Source organism: Carassius gibelio, chromosome A10 (assembly GCF_023724105.1).
Source record: "Carassius gibelio isolate Cgi1373 ecotype wild population from Czech Republic chromosome A10, carGib1.2-hapl.c, whole genome shotgun sequence".
NCBI classification, from domain to species: domain Eukaryota; kingdom Metazoa; phylum Chordata; class Actinopteri; order Cypriniformes; family Cyprinidae; genus Carassius; species Carassius gibelio.
This window is the reverse complement of record NC_068380.1, coordinates 7,575,307-7,599,480: the sequence shown is the minus strand read 5'-3', so window position 1 is coordinate 7,599,480 and position 24,174 is coordinate 7,575,307. Positions and strand designations below refer to the sequence as shown.

The window sequence follows — 24,174 nt, the reverse complement described above, 5'->3', positions numbered from 1 at the left end:
AATATAAATAATAGACAATACTTAAGTGTGTTTTATAAAGTGTTGTATAAAGAATATAAATATAGAACAATGCTAAAAAAAATCTTTTTTATATTGGATTACAAGACTCAAACTCACTATAAACAATCTGAAGGTGAACACAGGATTCTACAAGTATTTCACTTCAATATTCTGGATTCTTTATTGAGTTTGTAGATGTATTTCCACTTGTAGTTTAGAGAATGCGAAGCATTAGTTTATTTACAATTATCTTTTTAAAAACTTCAGCTCTGTACAGTATTTATTTGAACCCTGATAAGGACCAATATTTTTCAGACCTAGTGCGGTGTCAAAAAGCAAAAAGCAAAGACCACATGAAAAGAAAAAGGAAGAAAAAAAATTATGAACATTTAAAAAAAAAAAAAAAAAAAAAAAAAGAACAGTAATTTCTTCAGCCATTAGAGATGGATTTGCTGCTGTTAAAGTATATTAAACTGTCAGCGCCTCACTGCTCCAAATGCTAATGTCCTAACTGTTTTGAGACTATCATACACTAAACACCAATATATATATCAACAATCTATAGTTATGTTCTCTATAAGATTCATATTAAATATACTCTACACATAAGTAACCTTTGAATACAATTCCCATTTGGAAAAATATTAAAAGGGAGGAGGGGAAAGAAATATTACACAGATTTAGAAATGAAACAGCTCATGTTTCTGTGTTGTGCAAACAAATTTTAAATCTAATAAGGAAGGGGAAATAGAAACCGAGCCAAACTTCATTTCATAGTTATCTTCTGGTTCCAAAAGCAAGCATTAATTTACACCACTACAAAGAAAATAAAGGGATAAATCTCATTACCCTTCCTGAAAGAGAACAGCTTAGATCGATCTAAAGAGGGCAGAAGCAACACTGATTGACTGTCAAAACACAGTCACAAGTGTTACCGTTACTCATTACGCAAATTATAGACTTTCCACGAGTGAATCAAACCAACTATTGAGATCTACCTGCAAAGTCCCGACTGTGCTCAAACACCACTGAACAGGCTAAAATTGAGCATTTCTGGGGTACAGGAACTTGTTAAAGTAGGTCACTAGATCTCCAAGACCATTTTGGGGCATTTAAAATGCACGGAAATATATAATAAACATTAATCAGGCACATCAATACTTGTTGTCCTGCACTGAAATCAACAGATTATGTGTGGCAATTAGCATTTAATGAAAACAGTCCAGGAGTGCGACTGTAGCGGAGGTTAATCCATCAGGGAATGGCATGCCTTTTCACCTCCACACCAGATTCGATCCAAGCCAGGTGAGTGCGTGGTGAGTCCATAAATGTGAGAAGTTTGTCAGACCCTATGTAAACTAATTTCCTCCCTCACACATCTCCCTCCTGAGAGGGATAATCAAGCGCCTCGGCTGAGGCGAACAAGTCTTTATTTCCTCTCTGAATCATTCATGTTACTATGTGCAATAAAAAAAACAGGGAAACGAGGGCCTCCTCTGTGTGCAAACTGGTAGAAGGGTATGTGTGTGTGTGTGCTCGTTTTTGTGACATATCAGGACATAACTTTGTAAAATGACATGGGTATGAAACGGGTATTACAAGGAGATGGTGACTTATGAGGACATAACCCATGTCCCCATTTCTCAAAACACTTATAAATCATACAGAATCATACAGTTTTTCTGAGAAAGTAAAAATGCACAAAGTTTCCTTTGAGGGTTAGGGTTAGGGCTGGTGAAGGGCTATAGAATATACAGTTTGTGCAGTAAAAAAAACATTACGCCTATGGGATGAACCCACTTTTCACAAAAACAAACGTGTGTGTGTGTGTGTGTGTGTGTGTGTGTGTGTGTGAGAATGAGTTACAGGTCTGCTGAGTTGATGGATGTGTGTGAAGGTGTTAGAAAAGGTGGAAATGTGTGTGTGTGTGTGTGTGTGTGTGTGATGTATTTTATTTTGCCTCAAATATAGTCTATGCAAAGCCAAAATGTTCTCTGATCCGTGTCTCGCCCTCTCTATCAGGTGATTCTTTCCTTTCCAGGTGAAGTGAATCTCTTGCTCGTGGATGTCTGGTGTGATTAGATGTATTTAAGCAGCATGGGCGAAGGGTGACAGGACACACTCGTTCAGAGGGATGAAGGGATGTATTTACAGGATCACACAACAGTTGCTCTCTCCAGTCTTTTCCCGGTTCCTCTGACCTGAAACAAAAACACAGAAGCTTAATACTTTTGCGCAAAAAATGGTTCTGTTCCGAAACCTACTGCCTATCTAGACGGCATTTTAAAGCATCTCAGAAATTCTGTTCTTAAAGTTCTTAATTATGTTTCTTTCTAAGATGCATATGTCATTCTGCATATATTCTCTACTCAGAATTAAACCTTGACAAGCATTTGATATAATACTGAAAATAATAATTAATAATAATATTGTTAATTACTATTGTAGCAAATAATTATCTGCCATGTACTGTATTTTTATGCTTATTAGAGTACTAAAGGAATTGGCTAAAAAAAAAATCAGTTTTCTGTGCAATTTTCGTGTAAAGAAGCATGTTAAAGACTCTAAATCAATTACATACGAGGCTCTATTTCAGTGACTTAAAAGGCAGCTACCCATGTAAACAGCATGGAAGCTCACTAGGGTTTAGAACAGAGCCATGGGCTTCAGTACTGATAAATAAGTCAAAGCCCTTCAGCATACATAAATGATAAAAAAACATTTTATTTAAAGTAGAAACTCCAACAGAACTGAGAATTCAATTTAAAAATTAAATGTATGCATTTAGCATACGCTTTTATCCAAAGCGACTTAAACAAAACTGAAATATTGCTGGAGGGTGAGAACTGTTCCTCATGTAAACTGGTCATTTTTGAACAAAGTGAAGGCTGCAGCGAGCGTGTGAAAAAGTGAAGGAGTGGACAGAAAAGACAGAGGGCAGAATGGTTACCTTGGGAATTTGGCTCAGGCAGCGTCTCTCTGGCAACTAAATGCATCACTGTGGTTTTTCCGAAAGGCAGTTTTAAAGCTGCAAGACATAAGAAAAAAAAAAAGAGTGTTGGACTGAAAGGACACTAGAGACAAATGCAGCTGTACATCTAAGACACCAAAGTCACTTTTCAAGGGGATGAAGTCATAGGACTGAGGACCAGGATGACATGTAAACCCCTGGATGAGAGTGCAGTATTTAAGCCTGTGCCACGGACTCTGAGAGCAGTGCTGCTGCCTTCTGCCCCACAGACACACTCAGTCTCCATGCCTTGGATCTCTTGAATCAAGAAGGAGGCAGCTTCGGGAATATCTGTTGCACACATTTGGGTGCATTCCTCATTTTCGTGTACATGCATGATTTTATAAGTGGTTAAAAACAATAAGGAAAATAAATAAGCAATAAAATATTTCTACAGTTTTAACTAATCACAATTTAGGGTATATTGCATGTCTGTCCTAGCCAAAAACAAACAGACGGACGGACAGACGGATATTCATATACTTTATTATACAGACATTGACAAGCCCACTCAATCTTTTATTGTTGCTTGAGGAATGTCCAAACAAATAAAAAAGTGCTTCCTGTTCACACCCAAAGAATTTCCTCTCCTCCCTGTTTTCTCTTCCTGATGACAGGTCTGCTGGCCAGTGTTTTCCTACATTCATAATCTGCTCCTATCCTTCCAAGCTTCATGAAAACCTTGCTTCCGCATTCTGGGAATATTTCAGTAATATAATTCAGTAAACTCCATTCAGGATTCTGGACTGTGAGGAATAGGGCTGGGTATCAAATTCAATTCTATTTAGGAACCAACCGAACTACCTCCATACCATCGAGTATCAAAAAATGTCTTCGAAAATTGTCATTCGACATCAGATGTCCATTTACTACAAGTTGCTATGATTCTTTAGGGTCTTCATGGAATGTCTGTAACATGCTTAAGAAACCTAACTAAATGCAAACAAAAAAATAAAAAAGAGAACATTTCATCCGATGTCCCCTTCAATAAATCATCAACAGAAACAGAGCATGTGTGTTGTGATATTTGTGAATGGTAATGAGGAGAGTGGGAGGGCGGCTCACCTCCTAGCGTCACATTTCCATGTAGGAATCGGCCCTGGTAGATGAGGCGCAGGATGTTAGGACTGCTCACTTGCTCTTCTTCCCAGTCTGTTAAAGACAGAACAACTTAGAGGAATTGTACACAAAATATACAAACTGTGATTGGTTACAGTGTCATTTTCAGCAGTGCAATTCATGAAAAACATAAAAGGAGAAATTCCATAAAAAGCACAAGAAAAAGACCCAAATTTCAGTCATACACAGAAGACAGACAGTCATCCAGGGTTTGTAATAATAATAATAATATGAGGGTGAGGAAATGAAGACAGAATTGTACTTTTTGGGTGAACTGTCCCCTAAAAACACGCTAGTCTGCACACCTCCATGATACTGATCCTTAGTTTTTCACTCAATTCTTTCTTAGGGCTGGGCGATATATCTAACGATATAATCATGTGCATCTAGTCAGTAAATCTGGTTCTGTGACAAGCTATGCAATATCGCGTTCATTATCCCAGATGAATCACCTTCGATAATGAACGCGATATTGCGTAGCTTGTCAGCTGCTAGATTTACTGACTAGATGCCCATGAACATATCGTTAGATATATCGGCCAGCCCTATTCTTTCTCTTCATTCATTTATTCATACGACCCACCCATCCCTTTCTCACTCTTGACTCAATCAGTCATAAGACTCGAGTGAGGGTCATTCTGTGTCCTCATAAGGTCAAGCTCCGCTGTGCTTGTAAGCTATGAATAAAACTCTGATTTAATCCCGGACCACCCCCAACTATAAAACAAAGAAGGCTTTTCTTTTCCCTCGCTTTTTCATCAATATTCTTTTTGACATAATTAAAGGCTTATGAAAAGAAAAAGGCTTAGCTATTCAAAGCAAAACAATTAAATAAAATTAAAATCTTTATTTATTAAATATAACCTTGAATTGCTTAAGAGGAAAAATTATGGAGCAAGAAACAGTAATAAAAAAAACTCTTTCCTGCAGAAACAAGACTGGTTTAAGATGGTTAAGGTGGTCAAGTCACAGAAAACCCTTCTAATGCTTGCAAAACAGATTCACCTAACCAGTTTGACTAGGCTTGGGGAGTCCACCGATGATGATATTACCATGTTTTTTTAACAAGGAACCATGGTAATTTATATAATATATATAAAATCAAATAAATGCTGTTCTTTTAAATTTCAATTCATCAAATAACCCTGAAAACATGCATTACATTTTCCACAGAAATATTACTTCAAGTTTTCCAACATTGATCATTCTTGAGCCCCAAATCAGAATATTAGAATGATTTCTGAGGGATCATGAGACACTAAAGACTAAAGTAATATGCTGCATTTTATAAATACTACTAAATACTTCATAATAGAAAACTTTAATTTACTGTAATTTACAGTTTTACAGTTTTTGATTAAATAAAAGCAGCTCTGGTGAGCATAAGAGACTTTCCAAAACATTTAAATAATCCTACTAGCCCCAAACTTTTAACCAATAGTGTAAATATCAAAATACTATGGTATCATACTGTCTCAGCACCATTGCACCACCACAGTATTTTTTAGAGATGAATCAGATGGAAAAATGCTAAACTTGAGCTTGTGGCCACATCACTGAAAGCACTTGTCATTTCTGATGGGCTGCCAAGGCACAGTGCAGAAACAGATGAAAGAGGAGTCTGGATACCATCTGCTCTTCCCTAAAAAGCAGTATGTGTGTATAATAACCTACAAATTCAGCTAGAACAGTATCTGTGGAATATTTTCATGAAACCCCATTTCACAGACCTCAGACACATGTGTCGGGACGGCCAGACAGATGTATAAACACAAACTCAGACACTCTGTTTTTACTCTTAAATACTGTCACTGACTTTAGATCAGCATACAGTGAGTGGAATCTAGCTCTGCGCAGGATTACCACTCAATCAGACTCAGATTTGTCACAGAAAAAGGATGTAAAGAGGAATCTACTCAATGCTGGGAAACAATAGCCTGAAAATCCTTCACATGAGTCAACCGTCTCAGTCTACTGATAAGACACATTAAAAAAGAAAATGTGTGTTTTAAGATGTGAATCATCACGAACCCATTGGCCAGTTGTCATACACATGCTTGGCGATGTCGGCCGCGGAGTCGTTTGGTGAGAACAGGAACTCTTTTGTCTTTCCACTCACCAAGATGAGTCTCAAGTTGATCTGAAACACACACAAACAATAGAGCCATTAGAAGCTTGGTCACAGTCCACAACACACTACTTCTTCAATATCAACACGAAACGGCATTCACAGCCCATTTTAACTCTAGGGTGACGTATTCCCGAGCTTCATCCCAGAATAGAGCAAGAACCACCAATACGAGTTCTCAGCTCCACTTACCATGTTTTAATATATTCTGGAAATCAAAATAAATGCGCAAGAAATTAGTTGTTTACATTGAGTGGAAATTAAGAATGAGATTAAATAAAATTAAAATGTTAAAAATAATAAAAAATAAACATAAATAATGTGAAACGATGCAAAATAATTGAAGGAAGTAGGGTTAACTTTAATTTAATATTTGCTTGAAGATCCAGTTGAAAAAAATCTCTAGAAGAGAAGAATACTAAATTATGTATCCGCACAAACTTGACAAGAAAGATTTTTTTGAGCATCACAACTGTGGTTTTTTTTGACATACTGACATTACAATGGCAAGTTTTAAATCAAATTTTCACCCATAACATAATTCTATAATTAAATCATATTTAGCCTAATAACTTAACTGTAGAACTTCCAGCAGTTATTTTAAATTAAAACCATATGTTATTTAAAATAAAAATCCGTCTCTATTTTTGTAAAATAAATAAATAAATACATAAAAAATGCTAATGATAATAATAAAGTATTTTGGTTAAAATAAACTTAATGTGAAAAAACAGGCCGGAAAAAGAAATAATCTACCCTCTTACCATGGTATATTATTGTATATGTTAACAGTCTAAAACAAAAAAGGTTAGGTTTTGTTGATGGAATTTTGATTGATTTGATGTCAATATCACTCTTGGCATAGTTGGCATAGCTTTATATAAAGTTTCAGTATGGGGTCATTTGTTGGACGGTTGAGAAATTCCGTCATGAATTTTTCACGTCCTTCACTGTGTCCTTTCTTTGATTGCGAACCACCAGTATTTCAGTCAGCACAATTATGCTGTTTGTTCAAGTACTCAAGCAATACAAATGACAAAACGTCCTTTATCATATTCATTCACTTCCCAGAGTGTCACCCATTTAAAAACTAAAGAGCAGGAGGCATGAAACAAAGAGACAGGGCTCGGGGCAGTGCATGTCCAATGCACGTGTGCTACTAGTCTCTGACATCAGATGATCCAGTATTAAGCTCCTCCCACTATACACACGCACACACACACACACACACACAAACTGCCAGCTGCAGTGATGTAACAGAGTGAAAACCGCCAGATGGAAACAAAGATCCTCCTAAGCACTTTATAGAATGAGATTAGAGCCAGAAGCAAGCCTGCTCTTCCAACCACTCATTCAGAGATCACAACACACACACACAATCTTAAGTCTCTATCTAAGCAAACAGTATAAGTCAACAAACACCCACACACATGCATGCACTTGCACAAGTAATGGTTGGATGAACATGCAGACATACACTTGCAAATCTAATTTAGGCTCGGATCCGTATGTGGCTATTTTATGAAGGCACCATAAATGAAGGAAATACCAGAGGTAATTGAGTTATCAGTATTTCTGTACACATTTTTGGCAATTCACTCTAGTTTTAAACAGACGTATGCGGATTTATATACGTCAGAAAACAGGAAATTATTGCAAAGTTCAACAGATATACATTGGCAAATAATCAATGAATATTTTCTATTTTTAAATATTTTTTGATATATTCTAATGAAATACTGTATTAAATAAGTGGTCATCTAATTGCAGCAATTTAATTATATGAAATACATTATATTTTATTTAATTATATTAGGCTATATCACTACCAATAGCTCATCCTTTTCCTTACACGTCACTGCATCGACATTGGTGATTAAAATAAAAATTAAACAACATTGTGACAAAAAAAAAAAGTCTGACATTGTATTTTTATTCATTAAAAAAAAATCCACCTTTGAATCAACTGCCGTTTTCAGATGACATCATCAAGCCTTTACCAAACAATTCTCAATGGGCAAAATCTAATAAAACCCTGCATTTTTTCTTTTGTGAATATCTTGTTAACTTAAAATACATCACATTGGGAAGTAAAAATAAATGTCGTTTCATATTTTTCCATTTATGAAGACGCAACTGAAAAGGCATGTCCTTCTCCTGCATGGACTCAGTCAGTGAGCTGGCATTCAGCAGCTAGTGGTTCATCAGAAACATCAGGGTGGCAGTTCTATCGCAATGGAACACCTCCTAGTTTCCATAGAGATGGTAACCGTGGCAGCGGCTCATCTGTGAGAGCGCTGACCTGAATCACCTGCAGGCAGAGTCTTTCTTCATCTGTCTCCTCCTCTCTCGCCGCAGCTCATCTTTCATTAAGTCACTCCATCTTTCCCACATCTTTGTATAACGATGACATATCATCTTCACCTGCTGAATGCCAAGCAGACGTTGATTTATTCAATGTTTCCAGATATACGCAGAAAGGAGGAAAAGCTCTAATAGCAGAAATATGTGTTATGCTGGGATACGTCTGCTCGAATCTCCTTGGTGAGCAGACAGAATTTCACTATATGATGTAATACGACATGCAGCGATGCCTCTGAGGAACTTCAACAACAACAATCTCAGCAGAAAACATCCGCTGGGGAATGATTTCACAGGCAAGGATGACGCTGGCACTGGTTATACCCCCTGGCAGGTGGTTCCCTCTCTGTGAAGACAGCAGTTGCTATGCCAAACATTATTACACTACTCAATAGCAATTCTACTACTGCATCCCTACAAAATATTTTCACCAATCCCAGCCCAGCAACCCCGGACCCCTGAAACCAACCCTTCAGGGGGAATGTTTGATGTAATCACACACAAACACTCTTTCCTAGGAGCATGAACAACACGCACCTCACTCATGAGGCCACAGGAGAGCGATGGGATCTCCTGTGTTATGGAAAGATTTGCTTGATGTGGAGATGTGGAAACAGGATTCATACCAGAGAAACACATAAAGCACAACAAAGTCATTCCATGTAAAAATTGGATTTAAGATATCATATTCATATTTCAGCATTATTTTTTGTTTTTAACACGATTAAGAAAAAAAAGTTACATTATTTAACTGAACTGCCATGACTTTACATAGTAATAAAAAAAAAAAGATTTTACATAGGTTGCACAAGAAATTTCTGACCAAATAAATATAAAGCTTTACAAGATAGTATTGTTATATATATGCATGATACATATACACAAAAAATACATGAAAAAAAAAATACATACATACATTTATTATATATTTTATATACATATATTCATTTTATACAATGTTGCAATAGTCAACGAAATTCACAAATAAAATATAAAAAAGAAACAGGATATTTCTAGGGTAGGTGTTGGCCAATGGTGATAATCTTAAAATAAAGGCAAAATATTGCAGATTTATTGTTCTTTCAGTATGTTGATATTACGCTCATGGACTTTATGCACTTTTATAGATAATAAAAGGTCACTGCAAAATTGCGATGGATAATATTGCATTGTGACACCTGTATTGTGATCCCGTGCTGTAAGCTGCTTGTCGATGCTAAATAACACCCGCAGTAGTCTTTCCATAGCTGACTGTTTGAAAACAGATATGTCACCCAGAGCAGGTGCTTCAGGTTAGCTACAGTTAAAAACAGAGCATGAAATACTAGCGATTTTTCTGGTGTTTGCAGTTTTGCTCACAAGTTGAGCAGGAGATTCTCTGCTTGAGAAGGATAAACAACCCAGTGATTCTGCCAAGAGACATAGAGAGTGAGAGTGAGAGAGAGAGAGAGAGAGAGAGCAATGCTGAGTCTATCAGACAGGACTTCTGAACTAAAAGTGAACTAAAAGCCACAACAAATGCTGACCACAGTGGATGTGATGCGTCGACCGGCTTTGCCTTTGTCTATCTCAAACATAGAGGTCTGCCAGATTGTTCTGGGAATGACATTTACGCAATAGGGAACAGACACACACACTCAGACCACTTATGCAACCGCACATCAATGAAAACAAAATTACATACGATCCCTCCAGCGGGGATTTGTCCGTTTTGGACGGAGTGGAAATTAGTGAGTTATATGGTGAGATTGGCTATGTCTGTGTAAACTGGTTAAAGAACAATGATACAACGTTCAAAACCAACAAAAGTCACCTGAGATATGTCTTATTCCCAGGAAAGCCACCAGGGACTGAGAGCTAGTCTAACGCAAACTTGATTTCAAGTTCAACATGAGGCTCAGTCTTATCAACAAAATAAGGACTTACTTTAGTTCACACTACAAAATTCTTCCAGGATCAACATGTTATTTATAGCTGCGGTTAGTGCCATCCACTTATTATCAAGAATAATGATGGATGGGGAGAAGCCACAACAATAGGAAAAAGACAAAAGACAAAGGTTTAGACGTGACAAAGAAGACTCTAGAAGGAAAACCCATACCCCAGGAATAATATTATAGTTCTGTTCATTAGCAAATATACAACTGAAGTTCCATGCTGGCTTAAAATATCATTATGGCCTCATTATACTGTAAAATTAGCATTTATTAATGACAAAAATCTGTACAGTATTCTGATAGTACATTTGACAAATCAGCTAGAATATAAATAAGCATAGAATTGATGTTAAAACTAGTTTTATGTTATTTCATAACAATTATTCAATTTTTTTTATTAAACTTAAAAACATTTTACAAAAGGATATGGAAAATAATTTATTTCTAAGGTGCAAGTTATTAAACTGAAAGAAATTGTCCAGCTGTAATGTTACTTCATTATATAAATTCTTCATACTTTTTTAGAAAACATTCTTTCATAAATTTTGGTTAACCTCACCTATATTAACCAGCTACTGTAGAATCTGCAACAGCATTCAATGCAAGCCAGTGTTTGTGTTTGCAAGTCTAAAACACATGTGAATTAATCCACAATGTCAGAACGTCCTTATTGTCAAAGCCTGCTAATGTGACTGATAAAAATACTTCAGTTTATCCAAAGCATCACTCAGACAAACTAACTAATCATATAAATAACATGACATTACGAAAAGGGCTCTCTAAACAAAGGCTATAATCTTGAGAGATCTTCAAAAAATGCTTTAAGCATGACATAATCAGTCAGAACAAAGGATAAATAAAACATCCACACAGAATTGAGAAAACATGCCCACACTGCTCAAAAGATATTCATTTTCTCTTTCTGTGCCCTGAAAATCCATTTCAGTCAGGCACAAAACTCATTCATTCTACTGGATGGATTCAGAGTCTGCTTCTGTGTGCGATTTCAACCTCAGTCATAAACTGAGGAGACGGAAAAAAGAAGCCATCCATCTTCCTCCTGACAGCACAGCGTTGGTTCAAACAGTGTCATCTCTGTCTCTGATGTAGATGAGACTGAGGTGGTTTTGAAGACTGTGATCACACTCACTCATCTCTCCTTCATCAGTCAGGGCGTTAGCGGGATTTCTCCTGCATTATATTGAGGAAGTGAGACGTCTGAGCTTTTTAGAGGATCTCATTCCAGTTGTTTCTTTCCTTAGTTTGAAATTGAGGTATACAGTACCTACTTGACTTAAAATGACTGTCTGGATGCTTTAAATCAAGTGTCAACAAATCACAACCAACCCCCATCTACTTACTTGACGCATATTCCTGGTGTTATTGTGAATGTTTTATCAGCGCATGTTATTCCAAAGAAGAAAAAATGTCTTTATAGTGTTTCTTCAACTACTCTACTGTTCAAAAGTTTGGTGTTGGTAAAATTTGGGGCCAGTAATTTTTTTTTTTTTTTTTTTTAAGAAATTACTGTTTATTCATGAAGGACGCATTATGGTAAATTGATAAAAATAGACAATAAAAAAACAATAAAAATTAACAGTAAAGACATGTTTAATGTTACAAAAGTTTTCTGTTCCAAGTAAATGCTGTTATTTTATATTCTATTCAAGAACCCTGAAAATGGTAGCATGGCTTCCACAAAAAATACCACCAAAAATAAAAAGTTAAATATTATTGATAATTCGTAAAAAAAAAAATCCTGAGCCACGAATCAGTACATGCAAATGATTTCTGGATCATGTGAGACTAAAGACTGCTGAGACTTTATTTTTGAATAGTTTCTTTTGAATAGAACGTGCCTTGTTCCACCTGTGAAACATTTTTTTTTTTCAGATTAAATCAGTAAAACTTATATATATTATATAATATATATATTCTTTGAGGAAGACACGCCTTTGATTTCAGATTCTGTCAGCCTGAACAACCCAGTTTTTTTTATTTCTCAACATGAGACAGAACAGGTTGGTCCACTTTGCAAGAGATCTGATTTTCTCTGGTGAGAAAGGTAAAACCGCTGAATACTGTAAACCACCCATTGTTTGCGTGGGGGATTTGCATAGATATTCAACATTACAGGTCACCTTCACCTCTTTCTGAACAGATGAAATGGCCTGTTTGGATTAGCAGGGGTTAAAGCCAGAAACATGTCCTAAATGATTGGGAATGGAAGGATGAATGTCTAATTTCAACCAGAGCAAAAACCACAATAACAATCAGCATGTTTAATAATAGCAAATCTCAGTCGGCAACTAGTCTCTAGACAGCAAATGATTTCCTTCATGATATTGGGCAGAATGTTTCGGGAGTAGAAATTTGAGACCCTGCCATTCATTTTCCTGTGATGTCTTTCAGATGTGTGTCAGACTCTCAAATTCTCATTATGAAGTGCACAGCACAGGAAAAAGCGATAATAGCATCAGATGACATGTGATCTGAGAATTAGATGGCACATTTAGACATGGCAAATTAAACTGAGAGAGGGCCTTTAGAGGAATTGTAAAGCTTCCTGTCTATCTTCAAGACCTCTGCGGATGGCACAATTTTATGCAGGAATTTGAGAAATGATTTGCAGTCATGGGTGTGCGCACACACATGGGCACATCTGCCATGAACGTGCAACACAAAAAGTGGCTGGGTGTTCTCTGCATGAGTTGATGTGTGGTAGGTTGAACATAAAGTGATTGATTTTGCTCTCAGCTGCATTTGCATCATCATGCTCATAACAAAGAAAGGAATGGAGGAAAAGAGCGTGGGAAGTATTACCAGAACATGTGAGATGGACTGACAGACAGATATAACTGGATGGACAGATACAGACATAACTGGATGGATGGATTCATTGTATCATTTAGAAAAATGTATTTTAACTTTATCCATCAGAAACAGTAAGTTCATCAGCAGAAAAGGAAAGGTGATTACATTTTGATAAAAATATTGGACAAACCTTTACTTTGCATTGGAAGGTAAACAGTGATGTCATGTCACGGAGATATTTTTAATGAGGCTTCACTTTGGTCTCTCTGCTAAAGGCTCAAAAGGCATCATTTTCTCTTAATTCCTATAATGCTTTAATGAACATAATGTCCCTTAATAATCATCAGCATATATCTAAGCAGACAAGCAAGAAAGCTCTGGTATCAGCTGTCGTTATTCAAAAATTCCATACAACACACAAAAACAGGGTCTAAAACTTTATTTATTTTCTTGATACACCAGTCTCAAAAGCTACGGTAAGAGTGATCATTTAGCAAGCCTTTTTCTCAAGATGTCTAGAACGTCTTTAACTTCCATTATCTTGCTTTTGGTCTTCTCCCCGACTCACTTGAGCAAATCGCATGGTGGCCATTAGCACCACAAAAGCTAGTTTCAGCTTCCGTTCTTAATCACGACCACAGAACACCAGCAGCTGCAGTCTCAGCCTGTCTGGATGCCCTATCAGCAGTCCTGAAGGTCAATCACTCACACAGACACACTCACATGCACTCATCCGGCCCAAACGATGCATCTCACCGGATGGGAAAACAAGGGCTTGGGTGACAATATCACTGAAATCAATACAAGCCCCGTCTGATGACGTGCAAATTACAATCACATAAGTGAACATGGTTTCACACTGGTGGTAATAAATTCTGATTCATCTTTGTACAATCTGAGGCTAATTATGATGTATTGTTTGGAGGTATGGGGAAACTCTTATTTTACTAATTTAATGCCTTTATTTATTTTGCAAAAAAGGGTTATAAGAATAATTAATGGAGTTGCTCCAAGAGAACATACTACAGGACTGTTTCTGAGGTCAGGACTACTCAAATTGAAGGATTTGGTTTCTTTACAAACTTTATTAGTTGTTCATAAAGCGAAACACTGCCTGTTACCACATGGATTGCAAACCCTTTTTACTGTAAATATTGAGACAAGCAGAAGAAATAATGATTTTAAACAACCTTTTGCTGGAAATACCCTCAAACAAATGTGTGTTTCAGTTTCTGGTGTGAAAAAATGGAATTTTCTAGAAAATGATTTAAAATGTTGTTCAAATATTCTTCAATTTAAATATAAGTATAAACAGAAGATATTTAATTTGTACGGAGATGAATGTGAAAATCATTAAAACTATAACAACAATGATGGTTTCGTCATTGTTTTGTTGCTGGAGTTGTCATTATTGCATTGTTGTTGTTTTTTTGTTTGTTTGTTTGTTTGTTTGTTTGTTTTTTTGTTTTTTATATATGTCATGTCAGTGAGGCCATCTAATTTGTAATTTGTAATTTTCTTAATATAAGAATGGGGTAGGAGTTTATAAGATTTTTTTTCTTCATCTTACTCCTGTTCTTCTTGTCATGGAATGTAATTTTGTGTGTTTGTTGGTTTGTTGTTGTGGTATTTTGTGTTGCATTACCATGAAAAGAGAATAAATGAAATGAAATGAAATGAATTACACACCTTCAATAAACACATAAGCAATGTGTGTATAGTGGGGTTAAATAAACTCAAAACATGATTCCCTTCAGGTGCTTTAAGGAAAATGTGACACATCACTAAAGTCACAATGTTAAATGATCTCTTTTTACTGTTAGACACATGCAACAATTTCTGATTATGAGAATGAATATGCAATTATGCCTTGGACTATTCTACATACTACACTACAAATAGAAAAACTTTTCTGCATATTCAAAAATTCACACCCCTTACAAACATGCACAAACACACACACACACACACACACACACACACACACACACACACATATATATATATATATACTAAACTTTCGAAAATATTAAATTATGAAAAATACAATATTTGTTTTGACATACAATTATATTTAATTTTCTGATGGAAAATCAGGTTAAACACAGATGAAAGAAAGAAGAAAGACAATATCTAATCTCCTGTAGACAGATGAAGGCAGGCAGCCTCCTGCCCTGCAAGGCCCTGCCCACATGCCTACCGCTGAAAAAGGGCAGACATCTGCACAAGGAGAGAGAGTAGGGGTGAGGGGACACATTCACTTATCTCCCCATCGATGAGACGTCCTGCTGATAGAAATGTCCTTTTGATAGTAGCCTACAGTATTACAGCCATGTATTACAAACCTGCAAAACACCCTTCTCATTCCTTATCATACACATTCTCAAACAGAATTATTACAGCACCGGAGACAAAGCTCCCCGCACAAACTTCCTGACTGAAAATTATTTTTTCATTTTATCTTTCAAGCAATCCCATAGAAGGTTTTTCGTTATAAGTCATGACTCTGGTCTGTCCTACAGCTTTTTCTTGTTATTTCTGTCAAACAAAGTGCATAATACTATTTAAAAAACACCAGTTCTAAGCAGTGGTACAAAAACGGGTTATGCAGTATATTCAGTGCATAGGGGTGCCACACATAGAGGGATGCCATTTTGCCAAAATCATTCTGTCAAAATCTTCTTTAATAAAATGTTATAAATAATCAAAAGCTTAGTTATTAAACATAATTAATGCAAACAAATAAATAAAAAACATATGCATGGATAATTCATTCACAATAATAATAGGACTGTCACGATTCCTCAATTAAATTTGAGTAATCAATTATTTTTAAAATCCTCTACTGCATTTTGTCCATGTCAATTAACCGGCAAAATACCAGAAGTGGCATGTTCCAAAGACAAGATTCCACAAAAGACATTAATAAAACATAGTGCTATTGTGAAATACATAAAGGCTGTGATGCTGTGATTCAATTAAATAAATTGGCTTATATGCACTTTATTTATATTCGTGCAGGTTACATACTCAGAGTGGCTTCATTCACAGTAAATGCTGCTCCACACAAACAGTTATCATTTACATGCACGGACCGTCTCAAACTCCAACTTTGCATATGCTGTTTGCATAGTCGCAACTTTGCAAATTCTGAGTTGCTTATAGCATTCATCTGGGAACAATGTGCATCATTCTATTAGATATACAAAGTAAATAATTTATAAACCCACACCAACACAGGAGAATGCGTCATCATTATATGCTCATTGTGACTTCAAAATAAAAGTTTCAACCATTGCTCTGACTTTGCATGTTTTGAAGTCTATATATCCTTGTTCAAGAAATGTGATTGTAATATTTCTATCATGAAGTGGCCAACAGGGATGTTCATTTCAGTTATTTTTCCTAACTGACAACCGACGCTCATTAATTAAACTTTAAATTAATTTAAACGTTTAAATGAACGATTAATTAATTAACATTGGTTTCCCGGGGATTAATTCCACATGCGCAAAAAGCAGCAAACACAAGAACATGAGGATTCACATGGACAACATATCACATAATGCACCTGCTGCGCTATATGATTAACGCATAACGCACCTATGATTGCTTGCTTTTGATGTTTTATGTGAACCAATTATTATTCCCTCATTACCATTAAATATGCATTTTAAGTAATTTCAAAGACTATTGATCGCTCAATTACCAAAATAATTCTTAGTGACAGCCCTAAATAATAGCATTTAGAAGATGCTGACTTTAAAAAGAAACAAAACAAGCTGACATGTTTCATTACTGTGAATTAGTTCAAACTAGAAAAAGAGAGCGGTATGAAGAGGCCTCCAGGAGAAGGAAATCTGGCCTGAAATTTCACTAAATTACAAGAGAATGCTTGTGCAGTGATGTCATAAAGGCAAGCAGGAACCACTGTTTACAGTGGAACAACCCTCTACAGTCAGTCTCTACCCAACTCACACAAAGCTCGCACAGAACCACCTCTGGAAACATGTAAAAACAGATATATGTTGATTCAAGTCCAGTAATGAATATGTAGAAACACCGCAGAGATGTTAAAACAACTTATAATAAGGCACTGCGAACTATTTACACAAACTGACGTTGAATCACTCTTACTTTCCATGACAGTGAGTGAGTGAGTGAGTGAGTGTGTGTGTGTGTGTGTACGTGAGCGAGTGAGCACCTCTCTCACAGAGCTGTTGTAATTGTTCCTCACTCTACTGAAAGGATCCTTTATTGAGTGAGTCTGAGCTACTTCCTCCCCCTTCCTTCTCTCTCGCTCCCTCTTTAGCCTTTAACCCTTACTGACCCATAACACCTTTTGGAGTTATTCATTGCAAATCGTACTCCCCATGTTATACTTGATGCATTTATTTACAAAACACATATAGATACAACAAATGCCAAACAGTTGTTGCTTCATCTCTGTATGTTTATGCTGTTTTTCATTATAGGGCTTTGCTAAAATAATCAATATAGCATAATTCTTTTTATAAAAAAATACATTTCATCAATTTAATATAATTTTTAATTGATAATCTTTTCTACAATTTTGCAATTTTCAAGCAGTTCTCCAAACTAAGCTTTAACTCTTAAAATGACGTTTGCAAGCATGTGAGAAACTGATACCTTGCCAACATGCTGAGTAATTTTTACACGCTGTTGATGCAGGTTTATTAGCAATGTTTTGCATTGTGGCACGAACGGTGTGGTGTTTCATAACATTTTCTACAACTTTTCCATCTCTTATACACAAACACTTATCCTGAAATAACCCCTACCTTTCTCCTGATGTTCTCTCTCACTGTGGCCACCACTCACAGTGTTCAAATATAGTGGTTGTTCATTGCAGGTAGACTGACTGGGGTCAGAAGTGGTGGGTCTGTCTGTCTGTAATGACTTTATAATTACCTAAATTACCTATAATGAATAAACACTCAAAGGAAATGATTTGCGTACCCAAGTCCTTCTATTGTCTGTTTCCCTGATGAGTTATATTTATTTGAGCTTGATTACATAATTTTTTAATTTTGAAAAGTCTCAATGACAAAGCTGGTTTGATTCTGGAATTCAGAAACCATGCTACTTTTGCAATGTGTGTCTAAATTACAATGTAAAAAATGATTTTTTTGAAGTCTTTCCACTTCATTATGTATGATTTTCCTAGTAGTTCTCTGCCACTAGGTGGGGCTTTTGAAATAAAATAGTTCTTTCCCCGATTACGGCTTTACACAAAGCAGAACTGCACTAATAAACACTGCTTTAAAGTCAAAAAGTGACAGTAAAAGCATTTTGGGAAAGATCAGGCATTATAGGAAAGATGAAATGAAAATGGCATAAAAACTTTTCTGAAGACAGTCAGTCCCCTTTAGAGATACAGTCATATAAAACCACCCTCCACTATTTGTCCCTGGAAATGTGTATCTCATATTTGTTCAGTGAAATCATAATAGTCATATTAAGCCATATCAGGATTCTTGTCTTTCTGTCCCCAAATATAAGACCTCTTGAAACTATAATTAAGACTTTTCTTATACCATTAAGGTATTTAATAGTGATCGACCGATATTGGTTTTTTATAACCGATACCGATTATTTGTATGTTTATGTACCCGATAACCGATATGCAGAACCGATATTTATTTACTGTTATACTTCTGTTTCTGACAATTATTACAACACAAATGAGCTGAAAAAAACATTTTATTTATAACAATCACTCCCCCCTTGCATACAAAAAAAAAAACATTCTATTTATACACAAATAAATAGAGGGGTCTGAGTCCAAAAAATTTAAGCGCACTGTTACTAAGTGTCTTTGTTTTAAAATAAAAGCTTTAATGAGGTAAAAAAATAAAAACAGGTAAAAAAATAAAGCACAAAAATGATTCTAACATATTGGTGGGGGCGGGAGGGCTATTTAGGAGTGCATAGCTATTTACTCCCAGTTAAGCAGAACTAGGTTTTAGTGTAGAAAACAGAGTCTTTCAGCATTCTGCCCTGTAAGCCTGCTTCCTTCAAAAATGTCATGCAGTGGCCGTGCTTGAGGCTTCCTGATCATCAACCCAGTCAGGTGCTGAGCAATATGAACGAACTTTTTTTTCCCGAGACTATATAAAGTTAAACAGCACTTTGTCAGTTGGCATTTTATGATCTAGATTCAATCTAACGTTAGATCATGAAATGCCAACTGACAAAGTGCTGTTTGACTATAACTTAATCAACCGCGATCGCGCATGGAGATAATAAATAATTAATTTCCACAAAGCGGTATATGTAGCCTATATGTGTATTAGCGAAATAATTGTTATGTAGTAAATGATAATATAATCTAGGGTGTTTAAACAAGATAATCTTGTCAAAAGTTTCATTCAGTGGCATTGCTTGAGGCTTCCTGATCATCAACCCAGTCAGGTGCTGAGCAATATGAACAAACTTTTTTTTCCCGAGACTATATAAAGTTAAACAGCTCTTTTCAGTTGGCATTTTATGATCTAAATTTAATCTAACGTTAAATCATGAAATGCCAACTGACAAAGTGCTGTTTGACTATAACTTAATCAACCGCGATCGCGCATGGAGATAATAAATAATTAATTTCCACAAAGCGGTAGGCTATATTTATATGTGTATTAGCGAAATAATTGTTATGTAGTAAATGATAATATAATCTAGGGTGTTTAAACAAGATAATCTTGTCAAAAGTTTCATTCAGTCGCCGTGCTTAAGCCTCCAGATCATCCGTCAGTTGCTAAGCAATATGAACAAACTTTCTCTTCTAGACTAATGGTGAGCAAATACAACAGATAGAGAATTAAATTCAACGCTTTTATTTTCAACATGCACTCATTCATGTCTGTTTTATTTAATTCATGTAAAGATACGTCTTTATTGGGGCAGGACATGATGAATTACACTACGTGACTCAATGAGTTCGTCTCAATTGTTTAGAAACAAGCTGCATAAATTAACTATATCAGGAATTTATGTCTCAGATCTCATTTGTGCATGTCTGTTATGTTAAATAAAGTTGATTAATTAAAGCAAACCAAGTAGAACATATATTTACCTGTGCACTGAGTTGTTGTTGACTGATCTCCTCAGACACCCGGGCTGCAATGGCGGAAATCTCAAAACGGCCACAAGATGGCGCCGTAAATCGGCGAATCCGATATTACAAAACCGATACCCGATTATGGAAAAATGCTTAAATATCGGGAAAAATATTGGTAAACCGATACATCGGTCGATCACTAGTATTTAAGTATTTTTATTGTCTTAAATTTGCAATTACTAAATTGAAGAATTTTTAAGGACCTGTAAGAACCCTGTATTTAAGATCTAAACCTAAAGCTGCACGATTTATCGAATCCAATTGTCATGCGTATCTTGTCAGTAAAGCCAGTTCTGTAATCAACAGTAAATCTCCATCAAATGCTTTCAGAAGGAGCAGCATTTACTACACAGAGCTGTAGTTCACTGATAAGCTATCCACAATCGAGTTCATAATCACAGATGATATATTCACGCAATAATAAAATTGAAGAAATCATTCTGCGATTATAAAAGCTGTTAGCATAGTTTGTCAGTGAACTACAGCTCGGTGTAGTAAAGGCTATATGCTATTTACTTTATTATAAAAAAAATTATTTTGGCCTGTTATTGACGTAATGCACGTCATTAACAACATGCGCAACCAGATGTTTTTTTTAGAGGGAATATTTGAACGTCTGGAAGCTTAGTTTGGAGAACTGCTTGAAAATTGCAAAATTGTAGAAAAGATTATCAATTAAAAATTATATTAAATAATCGTGCCCTAAGATAGCCCGTCGGGCAGTGTAGTGACACATTTAGGTAGCCCGACTGGAAGATACGATTCCGATCCGAGCCCCGGGATGTCGATAACAATCCCAATAGACTTAATATATATTTATATATACATATACACACACACACACACATTTCCGGAGTCATGGTAGTAGAGGCGGCACAACTATAATGACATGTGAATAATCCTGCCCACTCTAGCGATACTAAACTGCAGTGGAAACTCAAACCGAGTCGTGCCAAAAGTTATGCGTCGTACCACACAGTGGAAAAGCGCCAAAAGTGACACAGTCCTGTCAGGGAGTGTTGAGTTCTACTTCACACTTCAGTCTCACAACTGATCAAAGCAAACTCTTTTAAAAGAGTATATCTGATGTAGCACTTATTGGCTAAAGGCTTCCACAACATTTCGTTACTTTGAAACACTGAGAGCTCTCCACAAAAAAAGCCCATTCATTAAACTGCCCACCCACAAGATGTGTATGCACACACACTCCCATTGTTTGACAATGCTACCCCCAACTGAATGCCCCTCAGCTGGAGACCACACAATGATTCAAAGTTTTATCTTGTGGACATTTCATCCTAAAACTGAACAAGCTGTTCCGGGAGACCAAAAAAAAGCACCTAGCCTAAACCCAAAGGTCTGGTTATTTAAAGTTTTCAAAGATGACATTAAAAACCTTCTTAAGCTAGCTTAAATAATAAATACCTGACTTTGGGCTATAACATAACACATTGTACCCTGTTCTGTTCCTGTTTGCGTAGTGTGAGAAAAACCTTTCTATCAGTAGAAATCTCAAGAGATGCATCGTCATCAACAGGGACGACTCGCGTTTCTGGCCTTTATAATCAACAATATGTGGACCTGCTCTTTTAATACCCAAAGTTGCCAAAGGGAGCCTTTCTGATGGCCAGATTTACATTTTAGTGCTACTCAATGGCAGAAACAGAAGAAAGACTGAAAGTACTGTGTACTGTAGGGGCTGCAAGGAGTCCCTGAAATGTCAGAACGTTGACATCTCTTGAGTTTGACAGCCAGATCAGCTGTTTGGCCAAAGCATGATTGACTAATACCCTGGCACACAATGTTACAGTTTGGAGCCGATAGAAGGAGTTCTTATTTTTTGTTTTGATATTAGTTTCAATATCTTACACAATGAGGGCTGCAATTTATTGTTTTTAAACTGATTTCCCACATCCTCAGATTCAAACCACCGACCTTCTGGATACTCGTGAGCACTAGCAGCACTACCACTACCCATGGGGTTTGGTTATCTCAATCTATTAGACCTTACATCATAGTGCAAAGCTTGAAATGTCATTGTACCACCATGCAATGAATATTATAGAGAATCTATGACATTATCCCTCTGGACAGAAAGATTCTAATGTTGGAGTTTCGGTTTGAGCATTCGTTCTGAGACATTTTCAGTTGTGCAAACAGGGAAATAACTGTTTTTGAGTCTCCCTGATCACACTTCCTCATTATCAATCTGAACCGCACTGTGGCACATCAGATAAGATATCTTTACACTACTGCCCTTCCTGACTGAAATGGAATTTTGATAGGGTTATTGCCGGATGAGCAAAAAGCGATCCAAGACATTTAATAGCACTGTCCTTCTGGATTTCCTTGGGTCAATCTATTTGCCAAAGAAACAATGAGATCAACTGACCTTCTTTAATCTTTGACAAACACTTTTTATAACATATTTAAGCCTTTAAACTAATTAGTATCTAGTTGTATGTTACAAGTAGGCCTTCTTGATTTTTAAAAACTTTACTATTAAGAAAAAAAAAGACTACTAATTCACTATTCATTAGAGTCCAGTACTCCGGCGGCATTCCTTTGCAACTAGTCAGAATCTCAAATGTGATATGTAACTATTTAATTGATACTAGTAACAAATGGCCATTTGTTTAACTGAATTGTATCGGGGTCTGTGGTTCATGCATTACCTATTCACTTCAGACTAGTATGTATTTCAATTGTTGCTTGTGGCTAATCTAGTCCACTACCAAAGAAACATTAGGTACTAGTAAGTATTGTTTTGTTTTAACTGTGGCTAACCTGTTAGTATAGTGGAACAATGTAACAAAGGAATAAGTACTTAAGTATCAGTTTCTAAGGTAAAGAATAAACATCTCAGTAATAGTTGCCAGTCATATTGAAACAACATTTTTTTCATTAAGTTTTAGTATTTAAACATAAAAATAGATACTAGTTAGTTTCAAAGAACATTACAACCGTTTATCAACACCATTAAACCTTTTGAAGGATGCGTACACTCTTACCATGTCAACTGGGATGTTTCCCGTCATCTTTAAACGCTCTGTCGTATCCTCACTTTTGATTAAAAGTTGTTTTCCTTCTTTCAACTTGCTTAAGTAACAGCAGGTGGCTTGTGTTAAAGCAGCTGCTCATGCAGAGATCACTCGTCTGGTTATTCCTGTAGGTTCGCTGGTAGAGAGAGGTAGTTAAGCGCAGGCAGGAATTATATGTTGTTCTTCCTCAGTCAGGCTTCAGACTTCTTGCTTTTTCATGGCATAAACTTCAAAACGGAGAAAACACTGATTTCTGGATTTTATATTTCTGTGGGAGGACACCCTCCCATACAGAAATAAAAAAAGATATATGTTAGGAAAAATGTTCCTACGCCATAGGAAAACAAAACACTTACAATTCAGCCATTGGTATTTGCAAAAATACCGAGAAATGAGTTCCTCGCGAGTCCGCAATAAAAAATAGACCGTCGCCTGTTAGAAAAAATGCTGTAATTCGACGGATTTTTTCAGTCTTATATCCGTCTTCGTCTGCGCTCGCTCTGCTGTCATCCTGCCTCAAAAAAACATGGCGGCAATTGACGGGGGTAAGGCTGAACGTGGGGAAACCAGAGCTGGTGAGGCAGATAAACTGCGCGATGTCGATCGCTATGTGTGTGCGCGGATGAATA

At 36.3% G+C, this 24,174-nt stretch overlaps 1 protein-coding gene across 2 annotated transcripts; it reads right to left on the bottom strand.

The window, feature by feature from the left end:
- Positions 1–156: 156 nt before the first annotated feature.
- On the bottom strand, positions 157–24,174 carry LOC128021010 (ubiquitin-like protein 3). Of its 2 annotated transcripts, none has more exons than XM_052607871.1 (6): positions 23,902–24,174; positions 23,516–23,772; positions 6,161–6,269; positions 4,076–4,162; positions 2,951–3,028; positions 157–2,201 (listed from the first exon to the last, which is right to left on the bottom strand). In XM_052607871.1, exons 2-6 carry the CDS (start codon positions 23,540–23,542, stop codon positions 2,149–2,151), a joined length of 354 nt encoding a protein of 117 aa, XP_052463831.1. In that variant the 5' UTR covers positions 23,543–23,772; positions 23,902–24,174; the 3' UTR covers positions 157–2,148. The 2 variants fall into 2 exon arrangements, with proteins under 2 accessions (XP_052463831.1, XP_052463830.1); XM_052607870.1 differs by having other exon boundaries at positions 23,516–23,681.